The sequence below is a fragment of the Tenebrio molitor genome, chromosome 9 (genome assembly GCF_963966145.1).
Source record: "Tenebrio molitor chromosome 9, icTenMoli1.1, whole genome shotgun sequence".
Taxonomy (NCBI): domain Eukaryota; kingdom Metazoa; phylum Arthropoda; class Insecta; order Coleoptera; family Tenebrionidae; genus Tenebrio; species Tenebrio molitor.
Genome location: NC_091054.1, coordinates 13843607 through 13860236, shown reverse-complemented (window position 1 = coordinate 13860236; position 16630 = coordinate 13843607). Strand labels below are relative to the sequence as shown.

Here is a 16630-nt window from a genome sequence, read left to right as displayed (position 1 = left end):
AATTTGGTATTATCTATTTTATCACAAAATATACATCGTAATTCCTAGATCCCTTTATCTTGACTTGTAAGTCGATTCATTAAGAAAGAAATAAAAAATAATGTACTTGTATATTAGGAATGTGATAAAGAAATTTGAAATTATTTATTTAATTATAATTTCAATTGTTAAAGATAATTTTTTTTTGAGTGTTTGGAAGTGTTGCATAAACATGCTGTGTGCCGAAATAGCTCAGTTGGGAGAGCGTTAGACTGAAGATCTAAAGGTCCCCGGTTCAATCCCGGGTTTCGGCAATTCATTTTTTTTATACTGTTCCTGCATTTTTTTTTAAATTTTTTAAATTTATCGGATGATTAAATACCGTAAGAGCAAAAAAAATGCCATCAAGGATAGCTATGACACGGTCCATAATGCGTTTATGCACTGTAAGTTGCAGGGATTCCACAAATGCACGGCGAATTTCTTAATCAAAGATACGGAACTTTATTTTTCATAGCTATCCTTGATGGCTTTTTTTTTGCTTTTACGGGACTACACATTCCAAAGCACTCTTGATCTGAAATTTATTTGATCACACGATATTTTCATATTTTACCTACTTTATTTTAATTATTTCTTATCATGTATTTAATTTAAATGACAGATGGAATATATTATAATAATAAATACATGGTTTATAGGTGAAAATGTTCACAAAGTCCGTCGTCAGAAATTTAAAAGAACAATAAGTGCACAAAACCATATTTTGGTCTGTATAATCCCAATAAGAAACCATCATATTTTTTTAATTTGCCGATGTATAAACATACATATAGAAACAAGAAACAAAATTATATTTGAATTTTACCGTAATTTTACTCTTGGTCGGTAGTTCTAAAGAGCTCGATAGTAGTTCTAAAATTGGGCTGAAGGGGGCGGCTTAATTTAACCTTAAAATCGATCGCCGCTTTTATAATAGGGAAAGTGTCTGCGTTTAAAAGATATAGTGTTATAATAAAAAATCGAAAGTTAATCAGTACAATGACCATGTAAGTGCTTTGCATACCGATTTAAAAAATCCAGACAAGAAGTCCCAATAGTCATAATATGTCGTTACTCTACCCGCCATTACCTAGAAAGATCAAATATGAGTTCTGAAAGGTGCGCTGTACCTAATTGTAATAATCCCGCAACTACTGGCATCCCGTTTCCTAAACAATCAGAAATACAAGAAAAGTGGTTGATTTCATTGGAAATTAAAGATTTTGTACCGACCTCGACTAGTTTTGTGTGTTTGGATCATTTTGGAGATGGCGATGTTTTGGATAGAGTCACAGGTAAGAAAGATCAAATTTGTAATTTGGTAATTAGTTTTTTTACTTTTAGATACAGCTCTTGAGGCTGTCCTGGAGGAATTACCCGTTCCGGTGATAGTGTCTCAGAAAGAGGTTCAAACAAATCAAAAGAGTAAGTTTCAAAAATATAAATTTGAAGACTATTTATGAGTGTTTTTTTTTGTAGCTGGTGAACCAAAAATAGAAAATTCTGAAGAGCATGCAAGTACATTTTTTAACAAATATAATGAGTTTAAAAATTTACCTCTTTATTCATATTTTAGTTTGTCGTTTATGTATGAATGAAGATGCAGCTGTCAATATTTTTGAGGCATTGGAAGAAAATGTTGCAATTTCTGATGCTATTACATGTTGTGTCCCTCTGATCAAGGTTTTTATCTACAGTTTCATAAATTAAGACAGCTAAATGAAATATATTGCAGATAAGAAAACATGACAGTTTATCAAAATTGATTTGTTCTAAATGTTTTGATATGCTGAAGCTTTTTTATGAGTTTCGAAACAACTGGTTAAAGATGGATCAAAAACAAAAAGAAGCAGTAAAACAAACTCAAAAACGCAAAGTTGTAGACAGTTCACAAGAGTATGTGAAAAGAATTTGTCTGAACACTGATGATGAATTAGAAAAGTTAGATTTTGCAGTTGTGGACTCAAAAATAAAAGTCAAAACTGATTTAGATAAAAAATTTGACCATGTTGAAGCAGAATTGATGAAAGCTTTAGAAGGGAAGTTAACAGAAGAAATGAAGAGTGCAGATAATATTATAATTGAAGTGCAGAGTGATGATGAGAATGATGAGGGTAAAGATGATGCTTTAATTACAACTTTAGTGAGTGAAGATAATGTAGTTCGAGTAGGATCTGATGAATTGAAATTGCCAAAAGGTATCAAAGTCAGTGTTAATCAAGCAAAAGTTGGACTTTGTGAGTTGAGAGGTGTCGAGGGGACATACAGCTCAGAATTTTGCGTTGTTGATAATTACTTGTTTGAATACAGGCTGTGCAAAGGAAATATCAGGTAATTTTCCACCAAACAAATAATATTTTATTACGATATGATAATATTTAATAATATCGGGTGTTTATTTAAATTTATTCTCAAAATTGGCGTTGAAGAGTCGATTGTGAACGCACTACGCGTCAGTCTACAGAGTAAAAACCACGGCCTCCAAGATTCATAAGGGACTCGACTTGACTCGACTCTTATGAATCTAGGAGGCCGTGGTAAAAACACAAATAACGCAAAAAGTGAGGTTAGATTTAAACCGCTGATCCGTGATCTTCAACACCCACTTTATTGAGCGTCGTCGTCAACCTAATAGTTATCAGCGCGGACCACGCTTTGAGGATAAATTTAAATGAACCCCGATATTATAACCCCTGTATTATAACCGGCTTGCCCATTTCATTAAAATGCATTATAAAAAATCGAAAATGTTTGCGAGAAAGAGCCTAATTCCGTTGATGAAGGGTGCCACAAAACGGACGCTTCACGCTTAAATAATAATCAATATGCAATATAACAAAGAACAATAATAACACAAAAACAACGAATAATAAGGAAAAAATTCACGAATTTCCTTTCAAAGCACCAAAAAACAAGGAGTTTTTTTACTTCAAATTCAAAATGTCATTTGAACAAAAAAAATTCTCGATGACAAAAACTTAAGATGAATAATATCCCTAAAAAGCGCCCGTATACTAGCGCTCTGCGGGGATCACTCAAACTACACTTTTGAACAGGCCGGATTTATAAAAAAATTGTCTTCTGACAACTTTTTCTCCCATTATTTTTACAGAAAATGTCCCCACTTTTTTTCTCTCTCTTTTTTCTCTTCACTGCAAGACAAAAAATGACAATTTCACATTTATTTTAGCCTTTTGAAAAGCATTTTACAAGTATGTAAATAGAATAGAATAATTGTACCTATACTAAACCGCACCAAACACGTAATTGTTGATGATTTTCAGGCATTTAAAATGTTTGGTGACCAAGTGCAGAGCCACCGCTCAGCAGACCATGATCGAACCAGGACTTTTTGAAAATAAAGTGTTCGTAAAAATAGCCCACAATCACCCACCCCCTTCTGACGAAGAAAGAAGAAAACAAATGTTCCTTCACTTGATGCGTCGAAAAATGCAAAGTGACAAAACCTTGAATTTCAGAAGTGTCTATGAAGAATTCTGCGAAAAAGATCCCGAAATGAAGAAGCTAGTCCCTCTAAAGACAGTCATCAATCAAATATGTTGTCAACAAATGAATCTGAAATCCCCTCCAATCTATTCCTTTGAACAATTCTACGAACTGATAGAAAACGATGAGTTTCAAAAGTTACATTTTACACACTCAAATAAACAGTTTTATCAGGAAAAATTTTCATCCGGTGATGGGTCGAAAGCCGTAATTTTTGCAAATTGCGACACAATCGAACAAGTCTCGAACAGTAAAATAATGTACGTGGATGCGTCTTTTAAGATTGACACTTTCGAACATTTTAAATATCATCTGGTTACCATCTTGGTCTGGGTTACTGACAGTGTAAGTCTCTGCAGATTGTCTGGAGGGTCAAGTTAAGTCGATTTTTGTTCCAGTATTATCCAATTCTCTTCGCTTTGATCAACAAAAAGTCTCAAGAAATCTACAAACTGATTTTCTCTTATCTTCATGGCACGTTGGCACCCAAACTGAGACCCGAAGAGATAGTCACTGACTACGAAGCCGCTTTGTACTACGCCCTCGGAGAAGTTTATTTGGAATCTCACATCGGAGGTTCTGTTTTCTATTACACTCAAAATCTCTACAAAAAAATCTGTTCCTTGAACCTGTCGCGCGAGTTAGAGACGAATTCATGTTTCCGCAACATCTACCATATGATCCTGATGTTGCCGCTCTTGCCAGTGAACACGATCCTCGACGGTTTAAGCAACATCGAGTTGCAAGCCACAGAGATGGGACAGGCCGAGTTGGCGAGTCCCATTTTCGAGTATGTCAAGTCGCAGTGGATCACAAAAGTGACTCCCGATTTGTTTTGCGTTCACAGACTCGAAAACAGAATAAACGAGAATGTCATAGCTCCTTTCAAGAAGTTACGCGATTTCCTTATGTTGTCGAAGGGTAAAATGCACAAGCAGCAAATCAATATAATTTCGGTTGTCGAAAAGCTCATCGAGTTGGAGGGGTTCCTCCAAGTGGTGTATTCGGCCCCCTCGAAAAAATCTTTCGCCAGGGATTTGAGCAGCTCTCAAAAGAAAAATGTAATTAGAGCGTGGCATTTCATCGAGAGCCACCCGAAAATCAACATCAATAATTTCTTCACCAAAGTTTTGGGGTATATTAAGTGCATGGAGAATCAATTGTGGATTTGGGGCTTCTACAGGTATGCGGGGGAGGCCAACGATGAGTTAATAAATGCCGCGAATTTTTCGATTGTAAATTCGAATGAAGACGACGACGATCATAATTATGACCAGAGTTCTGATTATGTGGAGTATATGTATCCGGAGGATGAGGTGGTTATGGATGTTGTTATCGATCAAAAAGACGGATTTTTGGTTAAAGAAGCGCAGATGCAAGGACAGGTGGAAGAAGGAGACAAGGAGAATTCGAAAAGTTCTTATACAGAGTAGCAACAAACCAAATTAAGATTGTTTTGTTAATGAAAGGCAGTGTGTCAACTAAATAGCAAGGATCTCTGTCAATATAGGTACAAATTAAGACGAACTGATGTTTCAATGTTTGTAACGTGTTTTTCCAAAATAATCACAATTCCAAGGTCAGACAATTTTAAATGATCGTGTATGTTCAAAATGAAGGGTTTTATTCTTACCTGTGTCAAACAAAACACACTTTTTCGTAGCATCTGTCAAATTTGTTTCAGTTGTTTTGCGTTTTTGAAAACGTAAGTAACTTATTTCTCGTTACTCCATGTTGAATTTTTGAAAGTTCCGAATATGTCTAAAATCGTATTTTTGCACATGTAAATAAATAAATTTTACCAGAATTTCACTGTTTTTTAATTGTATTTACATGTAACTAGGTAGGTAGGTAAGATTGTTTCAAAAATTTCCGTAACACTTATGGATTATGGAGTGCTTCCTATTTTTTGTGTTTTTAGAAAAAACAATATAAATTATTAGATTTAGGCCCGGTTTATTCACCTTCAAGTAACTTTATTTGAACGATAATTACCGTGGATCTACCAATAGCAGATTCTAAATCATAGCAACTACTGGACAGATAAATTTACTTGAAGGTGAATAAACCGGGCCTCACTTTTATAAGACACCTTTTATATTCATCACTCATCAGAAAAGGTTTAGCTAAATAATTGTTAAGACAGTTTGTATTTAGAATTTTATGCAGTTGAACATAAAGTTTGGAACAAAATTCATAAGAGTGTTACGTGATGTTTTTACAGACTATAATTCATGTATCACGTGATCATGAATGATCCAATGAAAACGCGTAAAGTCCTTAGTTGCATGGCTATCACAGCGATAATAAAAAAAACAAAAAAATTATTATCTTATTTACTTTCGTCGTTACGATTTTTGATTGAAATAAATTTGTCAGTTTGACAAATAAATGAATAATTTTGTATTTCATTCATTATATTCTCTCATTGAATATAACACGTGGTATGATTAGGTAATCATCGATGATATTAAATTTGTGAAATTGTCCTCCTTCGGACTCGTGAAATCTCCAGCTCAATTTCACTCATAATATCATCGATAATAATTATACCGCTAGTTATATTATAGCCGACAATATTTCGGTCAAGTCGATTTTATTTCTAAAAAAAGTCATCTTGTGTTCTTGTGACGTGCAATTTGTTTAAATGACGTCATTGGTTTTTGCGCAATCAAGTCATCACAATTTTTTTTTAAATGACTAACCCCACTTTTTTCTTTTCTTTCTGATAGACCTTCCTACTGTCTAAACAATGAATGAAAAAAAAATGGTACCTTACATAACAATTTTTTTGAGAAAATGGCAAATTATACTTCAAAAATTAAATTAAATTTTTAATGTAAAAATTTAATTGATTCCAAACAAAAACAAACAAACATCCAAGGTTAACAATAAAATGTAAGATAAATGTTGAAATTAAATTACTACGCTTTTGAAGTAAAATTTGTCATTTTTTGAAAAAAATTGTTATGTAAGATACCAATTTTTTTCATTCATTGGTTAGGTAGGTACTAGGAAGGTGGGGGTTGTCATTTAAAAAAAATGGTGATGACGTCATTGAGAAAAAACCAATGACGTCATTTAAACAAATTGCACGTCACAAAATGGCATTTTTCGAAACAAAATCGAGCTGTTTGAGAGATTTTCTTAAAAACATCACATAATGCTATTATGAATTTTTTTGTTTTTCACTGCCAGAATTTGAAAATTTTCTCCTGTGTGAACGGATAAATGTCACAACTTGTCAAAACAAAAAACATTGTATTCAACTCGTTCGTGTGTAAATTGGGCTCTTTATGGACAAGTTTTGCCGCCCGCACAATTAACCGTATTAAAAAAAGAGCGAAGTAACCTATAGGAAATATGCTTTAAAACCATATAACTAGGAGGACGTGAATCAGCCTGTATAAGGCTTCAAATGTGTGCAATTAATTTTCCCTTATCACTTCATTCAGAGCCGTAAAATTTAAAAAATCGATTTCGAGCAAAAAAAAATGTTTTTATCTTACAGGTTGAGTTTTTGAGCTACCTTAGACCATTGTTTTCGGTGACAGAAGTCAAATTTTAATCACAAGTGAGATAAAGTACTCACTAGTGAGTTAATTTGACAGTTGCCATTTAACTTGACATAAATCACTCACAAGTGACAAAATTTGACAGCTGTCATTTTACTTGAATGAAACTGCATTTCTTGGATTTTTGCAATAGTTGCACCTCTAAGATAAAACGTCGTATATCACACGTGATCGAAATGCCATTATGAAACTCGTGAGAAGTGTCCCACTCGTGCGCAAGCGCACTCGACGGTCAAAATTCTCACTCTTGTATAATGATGCATTTCTATCACTTATAATATAATATACTATTCGTGCACGCTCATAATTCACCATTAATTCAAAGAACACGTTTATGAAATTCGCATCAAAAGAAAATCATTAGTTTTTGAATTATTCCAATTTAAACATTATGTAACAGCGAAAAATTACCAAGATTTACAACTACAGTGTCATAAATAAATACCCCATTGTCGCTAAACAGCCAATCTGTTGACAACTTTTCTAGTAATTCTTAAGACCCTAAAGGGTGCCCATAGGGTACCTACCATCAACGTCAACCTTTTTTGTGGAAGTGACCGCTTAATTTAATAATAAATCATACCTAAATTTTGCATTTTAACATCAAATTCCATTTACTTTAAAAACCAGTGATGTTTGCAATGACACCAAATGTTTCTTAGATGTTTGAAAGGAGTCTCAGTGAAAAATTATGTAAATCAATCTAGCGGTTATTGAATTAAAACGTAATATATACCTGTTACATAAATTTTTTTTACATAATGTTCTACAGCGATTCACAATCACTTCTGAACTTTTTGACAATTTTAAATCGATAAGTGGGTGTTTTCGATCGGGTGGTAAAACTTCACTCACTTGGTCAACTTGGTACTCCCACAAGAAGTCGCACGGAAATTCTCTGGGCACGAGGAGCACTCCCGCACCATACACTAACACAATACCAATGTATTCAACATTCGAAAATAAACGTGCCATTTTCACAAAATTTTAGCTTAAATCACAAGATCAACACGTACACACCCGCCTTGTGTAGTCGGATAAAACTAACTAAAAATTTAATTCTCTTACCTTCACTTGGGTCGCAGAGCGAAAATAGCTATTTACGTTACAAGACCGGTAGTAACGTTTTTATGGACGAGCTAGTGAATTACAGGTCGAGCCCGATAGGGCGAGACTTGTAAACTAGCGAGGCCATATGCGTCTACCGGTTGTGTGACGTACAAGATTTTTTAGTATACTGAGACAATTATTTAAAAGAAAATAAATTTAAATAAAAAAATTTGGCTTTGAAAAAGATTGCTATGCCTTGTTACTATGATAACAAACGATTCATCAAAATTCAGTCTGTCGAAATTTTTCATGTGATTTCTTTCATTTGCGCTAACTTCCTTTAATAAAATGAATTCTCACAACCGAACCGAAGCAGAAGTCAAGTTTTCTTCCCAGACCACCTTTTGGAGAAGGTAGATAGTGCGCGATCAAACTTATTGCTCCAAAAATCATCGGGAAGATATTTGACAGAGTATAAGTTGTTCTACAATTGGAGAATACGAAATAAAGTTGTTTGGATTGATCAAAGGGTAATGCTTGTCTTTAGAAAACCATTTCAATGATATAAGTAATTGTACTTTTAATTTTTATGTAAATAAAATCCAATAAATCTGACAAATTATTTGACATTTGCTACCGGCCGCCGGAGAAGGTAAAACGGACTAGACCATAAACACGTGTCTACCGGACTCGTCGTCAAGGCAGTAGACACCTACTACCAGCACAGTATACTAAAAAAAATTATTATTTCACGGTACCTTTCATTGGGTCAAATAACTAGAGATAATAGAGAGATCGTTAATTTATGGGGAGGGTAAAATACTGGAATGAAAATTATATTTCGGAAAAATGGTAAGTATATTTTGTTGCTCTTACCGAGATCTGTCACTGGTTAAAATTCCCTAATACATATAAGTAAGGAGCACAGAATTTTGGGCAGACTTGAAATTTGACTGATATAAGATATGAAATATACTTTAGGTGCTAGACGTATTAATAACCTCATTTTAATATCTACAATTGTCACATGTCATTTTGACAAATTGCATTCATCAATCCTGAAAAGTTGTAAGTGCTTAGATGTGATTTTCTGAAAACTGAAAGTCTTTTATTAAACTTTGGAAATGAATAACTGAAATGTAAAATAATTGTGACAGTTTTTTTTTTTTTAAGTTCAGTCAAAATTAATTATTATGACATTTATGAGAATAAAGCTTAGACTACATTGGGCTTTTTTAAATGACATAAATTGCTGTCCGAAATTCCATGCTCCCAATAGTAAACCTTGTTCACGTTGAGTTGAACATTTCAAGGTCAAATTATTTAATTTTTTGGCTGTGTAACTTGCTATGTTAACGCGCTTGCGGCTTCGCCGCTCGCGCTCTTAAACGCATCATCGCTCGTTAAACATTCATTTAGCCCGCTCGTATAATAAATAACTATTTCTATTATTCTATATTTTTTATTAATTAAAACCTTGTTCTATTACATTTTTCTGATTTTTAAAACTTCTTGAATGTTTTCTCGGTAAATCTGGCATTCACATTTTCAAAATTGACACAACAATCAAAATTGAGGTTATTAATACATAAGGATCGTTTTAGAATGTATGACCTCACGATGACACTAGTGTCCAAAATTTATTGATTGCGATCGTACTTATTTCTGAGACAGCAACAAGGGGGTTAAAATATTCGCATTGATTTCCATTACACACTATATGATATTTTTTAAATTTCTTTTATAGAAAGTTGAATAATAAAAAACTTGTCAGTCAGTACGTCTTTTAAGACCTAACCAAAATGGATCTTGAGGCGCCAAAGTGAACGAAGACTTACTAATTTTAACTGGGATCTCGGTCTTTTCCACCGGAATGATCTCAAAACTTGACAACAAATGAAAAAACAACGCTTTAATCTCAAGAAGAGCAAATCTAGATCCGATACAATTCCTGGGTCCAGCACCAAAAGGAAAATAAGTAAATGGCTTTATGTTTGATTTGTTCTCATCGCTAAAACGTTCAGGATCAAATTTCTCCGGATCAGGATAATGTCGTGGATCTCTATGGAATGCGTAAATGGGAAGAAACAACACTTCTTTTTCCTCGAGGAAAACGGGAACTTCATTTGGATTTTTTGATTCAATCGTGTACGGTTTTGTGCATATGCGATCCACCGCTAGCGTTGACGGCCATTTTCGCAAGGTTTCTGTAAATTACTGTCAAAAGAGAATTTTCGCTCTTCGTAAAAACTTACCAGAAACGACCATATCCATGTACTTCATGCCCAAAAGCCTTTCGTAGGTTAGTTTACCTTCGCATAAGTTTAGAGTGTCGTCTACCTCTTGTATTAGTCTTTTTTGAATGTCCGTGTGAATAGCCAACTCGTAGGCAAGAAAACTCATTTGTGACGAAACCGTTTCAAATCCGGCGAAAAAGAAGATAAGAGCCTGAGCTGTGATGTCTTCGTCAGTGATTGGAGTTTTTTGCCGCTTTGGAGTCTTGCCAACATTTGACTCTTCTACAGTTGCAAAACCAGCGTCTTTTTCAGGAGTTTCTTCATATTGCAGTCCATTTTTTCGCGCTTCCATTAGTAAATTAATCATATCAGGTCTCACTATACCGTATTTTTCTCTCTTGGCGATGTTTTCCTTTATAATATTGTAAAAGAAATCGCTGACTTTTGTGGAGAATAGCCTTACCCCGGTGTACTGAAACCAAGTGTTAACACCGAGCAGAATAATAATTGAAAAATTACTTTAGATACTTTTGGGAAAAGAAGATGTATTAAAATTTTTATAGTTTTCCAAAAACTTGTCAAATTGGTCACATCTTTTCCCATCAAGTAGAACTCATTGTCTCGGTCTTTCAGTGAATTGCACTCGATCCCAAAAGCGATACTCGCGACAACATCGTTGGTAAATCTACTCAAGACGTCTTTAACGTGAATTTCCACCAAATCTCGATCTTGCTCCAAGAAATGCTTAGCAAATTGTTCACCGCTCTGCGAAATTAACGCGAACATCATTCGCATTTTGCTGCTGGTGAATGCTGGGCTTAGGGTGGATCGCATGTCGCGCCATCTTTGCCCTAAAATTACCCGTGAAAAGCCACATTTGATTAATTAGAGATTTCATTACCAGTTAAAGCGAACAGATTTTTTCCCCAGAGAGGATCTACTTCTTCAGAAAGAAATGTGTTGTGATCAACAAAGTGATCGAAGTCCTTTACCGTGATTTGTTTAACGAGCTCTGGATCTTTTAAAATCAGTGAAGGAATAGTAAAGTTGTAACTTCCATAATATCTAAAAAAAAATATACAGCAATGTGGAATATGAAATAGACGATTCTGATTGAAGCGCAATTGCGGACATGGAATCTTGGTCACAACTGAGAATTGACATTTAACTGACAAATATAGTGCTTGTATCTTCCTAAGGAATTCTGACTTAAGCCCTAAATAGACCGAACAAAAACCCTACTTATTGTCATATTGTGCCTGTCAATCACTAGACGGTCTCCGACAAATATTTTGAGTACTACCCCAGGTAATTTTTTTCTCCGAGACCGCCTAGTGATTGACAGGTACAATATCACAATAAATTTCTTTAAGTAGGGTCTTTGTTCGGTTTATTTATGACTTAAGCCAAAATTCCTGACGAAGATAAAAATACTATAAGTGTGAAGCGAACTGGCCTTTATTGAATATAACCCAACTTTTGACACGATAATGCCATTTCCCTGCTTTTTTGATGTCACAAGAAAAACTTCACAGTGATTTTTAATAATTGTTATTTATTGATGACACTTATGATTGGTTTAGGTACATCATTTTTTTTAGAAATGTCAAAAAAATGGTGGCCAAGATTCCGTGTCGGGAATAGTACCTTGCATCTGGAAAATTATTGTAATTCATCTGGATAACATCAGCTATTGTGTGCTTTTGAAACATTACTCCCCAGTTGTCCCCAAAGAGCGGTTTTGGATTTCCTTGCGGCACGCCTCTCCTTGTCCATAATTTATAAGGACGGATTAGCCACAAATAGCTCAGTGGTATTAGGGCAATTAGGATCAATAATATCCACAACATTGCTTAAAAATTTTGCCGCAGTTCAGAATCTTTATATTATACCGTGCTTTCGAAAAAAATAAATAAATCGCAACTTAAGTTTTTCTGTTGATTTCAAGAAATCTTTGTTCAAAATATTTGAAAATAGTAGTTTTTTGTTCAACACTCTTAGAATTTGAGAATTTTGTCCTGTGAACGTATTTTCATAAATGTCACAACTTGTCAAAACGAAACGTCAAGCTAATTTTAAAGATTTTAAGCGATTTGGTCGTTTCACTCGCGTTTTAAACTGACCCACTCATGCCAAAAGTGCCCAATTTACACACAAACTCGTTAGTCGTTAAATAAACTATAATTTGTTTCAAAATCAAAAATCCACCAACACTGCATTCTACATCGAAAATACAACCGACAACGTCGGCAACTTTTGTTTTTAGCATTTTTTAGTGTGTTTGCAAGTGTCGGAAAAAGTTGGGTTATGAAAGAAAACTGTTGACAGTCGTTTTGGTCGTAGTTCATCGTGTTTTATTTAATTTCATTTTATTTTTCACTCGAAACGTGTGATATGGTAGCTACCACCTTTTTGTACATATAATAATTATTTTGTATTAGGTACGTAAATAAACTCAACAGTTCGATGTCAAATTTTGGCGGAATGTTGGGCAAACCCAAAAAAATGGAACTATAATTGATTTCATATAAATGTTCATCAAGTGAGCTGTGCATTTGTAAAAGCACCTTTAATTTAGTTACATTACAAAAGTCACATTTATGAAGGTCATGTCCAATAAATCTTTACTTGGTAAAAATACAAAGACAAAAACAAATAAGAATTACTTTAATTTAATCAGTAAAAAGACGTAACATTGCTTTTGAAATCAGCAATGTTAAAATGGACAAAAACTGAAAAATTAGTCAAATCGGATTCGCGCAGAGCAAGCAACTTTGAAAGTCAAAGTCACTAGCTTTAGCTTTATTACCAACAGAAAATCAGATTTTCATGGCTTGCTTAGATGCACGTTTATATGAAATTGAGTATAATTCTAGGGATTTCTTTGTTTCTGCCAACATAATTCAACAGGTGGCGGATTTTTGATTTTGAAACAGATTATACTATTATTTAACGAGTTCGTGTGTAAATTGGGCTTTTTATGGCACTCGTGGGCCACTCATGTCAAAGATCCCAATTTACACACGAACGAGTTCAATACAACGTTTTTTTGTTCGACGAACACCTTAAAAGCTCCAAATCGCTTAAAATCCTTAAAATTAGCTTGACGTTTCGTTTTGACAAGTTGTGACATTTATCAAAATTCGTTGAAACAGGAGAAAATTCTCAAATTCTGACAGTGTCGAACAAAAAACACTTTTTTTTGTAATAGATATAAAAGATAACTCACCTGTATTCTTTATCGTTGTAGAAAATAAAAATTTATAACAAACCACTTAATCTTATCAATTCGCTAATTTTGGGTAACCATTACCTAATAGTCTACGACCATACATTGGACACTTTATTACATTCGTTATTTGTCATTCATTACGACCGTGACCCTGGATGTAAGTCTGTTTAAATTGTTTAACTGGAGAATCAGAATTATTTAGGTTCACTTAAACAAGTTCTAAACAAAAGTTTATTAATACATATCAAAATACTCTCGTAATCACAAAATACAGATAAGAAGCGTCATCACTACACGTCGCATCTCATTCGAACATTTCCATACATTTTAATTCTCTCGGCGTTTCAGCTCGACCCACAGTCCCTCTTCGGGCGTCATGTTGAGTGATTTTTTACTTAGTTTGACAGGAATCTGTGTTTTCTCCGTCGGAACAACCTCAAACTTTGACAGGAGATAGAAAAACAAAACTTTGATTTCAAGAAGGGCGAATCTATAACCGATGCACTTCCTAGGTCCGGCTCCAAAAGGAACAAAAGTGTAAGGCGTGATTTTCGGCTTGTTCGTCTCATTAAATCGCTCTGGATCGAAACGTTCAGGATCAGGAAAATATTTGGGGTCGTGGTGGAGCCCATAAATCGGTAGCATCACGATGGCGTCTTTTTTAAATGATATGGGTTGTTCGTGAGGTTCTTTTGGCTCAACAGTATAAGGTATGGTGCATACTCTGTTGACGAAGGGAGTGATAGGCCATTTTCTTAGAGTTTCTAGAAGTTATAGGGTAACAAATATCTAAATATTGCTCAATTGTCCAAATCTTCAGCTCACCTGATACTACCATATCTAAGTACTTCATGCTTTTAACAGCGTCGTAAGTAAGCTCGTTGTTACTCAGTTCTGAAGCTGTTCTGTCGATTTCTTGTCTCAATCCGTCTTGAATGTCTGGATGTAGAGCTAGTTCGTAGGACATGAAGCACATTAGAGAAGAAACTGAATCGAAACCTGCGAAAAAAAAAACGAGAGCTTGGGCCGTGACATCTTCGTCTGTGATTTCCACTCCGTGGATTAGTTTGTGATTTTCTCTGGCCTCCATCAACAAATTAATCATGTCGGGTCGCGTGATGTGTTGCAGTCGTCGGCTTTGAATGTTTTCTTTGACAATATCGTAAAAGAAATTGGACACTTTTGTGGAGAGAATTTTTATTTGGAAAACCTATAAAATAGATGGTGTAGTTTGTTCGTCACTTGTAACAAAAACTTGTTACTTTGTACAACTTGGGCAAAATGAAGAAGCCTAGAATTTTGATACCTTGCCATACGCCACTAAAATCTGTAATTCTTCTTGCCATCTCGTAGAATTTACTCTCTCGATCCTCCAGTGAGTCACACTCAAAACCAAAAATTGTACTGGCTATGATGTCGTTAGTGAATCTCGCAAAAGTGTCTTTCATTTCAATCGGAATCGACTTTTTCTCGTGTTTTAAGAAGTGTCCGACAAACTGTTCGGCGCTTTTTGTGATTAAAACATACATCTGTCTCATTTTCGACCCGGTGAAAGCGGGGCTAAGAGTAGACCTCATGTCGCGCCATTTTTTACCTAAAAGTTGGCAAATCACTTGGTAATTGTGACATCAATGTAGGTCAGTACCGGTCAAAAAGAATAAATTTTTGTCCCAGATGGGGTCGCTACCCTCCGGTATGACTCTTTTATGGTCGACAAAATGATCGAAATCTTTGACCAGAATGTCCTTGATCAGGTCCGGGTCTCTTAGAACGAGAGCCGGCGACATGAAATCGTACGCTCCACAGTACCTAACAGTGTGACCTCGCCGTTAGAATTTATCTGGTGATTTTATTCTACTAGTACCTGTCAGTTGAACTGTAGTTATAGATTTTTTGGACCCAAGCTGCTAAAGACTGATTGTGTGAAATTGCCCTCCACTTGTCGCCGAATATGATCACAGGCGAGCCTTGTTTAACTCCTCTCTCAGACCAGTATTTATTTTTACGCTTGAGTCTGATGTACATTGCAAGTGTGCAAGTAAAAAAAATTAAAACCCACCACATTTTGATTAATATTTATTTATTTACGACAAATACCTGTAAATTGTCAGTTGCGTGTATAATACTCAACTTAAGTAAGTTATGAGTCATACCTCAAACTCTGCTATCAAGGTTGCACTAATCACAAATAAAACCTGTTATCTTTGACGCTAGTGCAGAATATTGTACTAAATTTTGATGTATTTCATTTAATGTATATGTATTTTGTCAAAAACACAAACACTGACTCACTGACCTAGGACCTAGGCACTCGTCGAGTTTATGCGATACAACGTTTCGAATCTTGTGGTAAAAACATTGTGGCAAGTGTAAAGGTTTCTTAGGATTTATTTATCTCCGAGATAGTAATAGCGATTACTACTACATGTGCGTTTGCACGTAAACTGATAATAAACAAATCAAACATATTTTTTTGTAATATGTAGATTGTTGCAGTATAAGATTATCCTTATTGTTATTATTTTTATTATACAGAGTGTCTCAAAATTCGCGAATTCCGAATTCAGAGCATGATAGGGAAGGATCCAGGGAAGCTCGAAAAATACTTAGACAAAAAAAAAATGCGCTCTTTCTGAAGAAGATATAAGCACTTTAATTTTGTTCAACACATAGCAGCCTTCATATCCACAGTGACAAAATACTATTCTAGCTACGTTGCCGTTCCATTTTTAAGAAAAATGACAAAAATTTAAGATTTTGTACTCCAAAGCAAAGCTATTCTTCAAAAAATTGTTTTACGTTATTATTTTCCACAATTATCTACACCATAATTAACATTAAACACTGAACTTTTCAGCCTGTATTTGAAAAAAACGCACTTCAAAGAGTGCACCTTCAGACCAATGTATCTTTGTGGGGGAGTTCCGATTTTTTTTTTTTAATTTCCATATTTGGACTACTGAAGTGATCCCCTACAACGCTCTGAATTCGGAATTCGCGAATTTTGA

General features: G+C 34.7%; 2 protein-coding genes and 1 non-coding gene across 3 annotated transcripts; 2 read left to right on the top strand and 1 right to left on the bottom strand.

Annotated features, from left to right (window-relative positions):
* The first annotated feature begins 220 nt into the window (after window positions 1-220).
* TRNAF-GAA (transfer RNA phenylalanine (anticodon GAA)) lies at window positions 221-293 on the top strand. Its single transcript has one exon. It is a non-coding gene; the product is annotated as a tRNA-Phe (tRNA).
* A 590-nt stretch (window positions 294-883) lies between these two features.
* Window positions 884-5335, top strand: LOC138138825 (uncharacterized). Its single transcript, XM_069058918.1, has 7 exons — window positions 884-1316; window positions 1366-1446; window positions 1501-1539; window positions 1598-1704; window positions 1757-2352; window positions 3306-3873; window positions 3927-5335. Exons 1-7 carry the CDS (start codon window positions 1127-1129, stop codon window positions 4959-4961), a joined length of 2616 nt encoding a protein of 871 aa, XP_068915019.1. The 5' UTR covers window positions 884-1126; the 3' UTR covers window positions 4962-5335.
* A 4260-nt stretch (window positions 5336-9595) lies between these two features.
* Window positions 9596-16037, bottom strand: LOC138138605 (uncharacterized). The gene is made up of 11 exons (XM_069058592.1): window positions 15776-16037; window positions 15487-15719; window positions 15268-15431; window positions 14885-15216; window positions 14448-14832; window positions 13952-14386; window positions 12038-12242; window positions 11292-11455; window positions 10910-11241; window positions 10409-10862; window positions 9596-10360 (listed from the first exon to the last, which is right to left on the bottom strand). Exons 2-11 carry the CDS (start codon window positions 15684-15686, stop codon window positions 9924-9926), a joined length of 3108 nt encoding a protein of 1035 aa, XP_068914693.1. The 5' UTR covers window positions 15687-15719; window positions 15776-16037; the 3' UTR covers window positions 9596-9923.
* Between the last annotated feature and the right edge of the window lie 593 nt (window positions 16038-16630).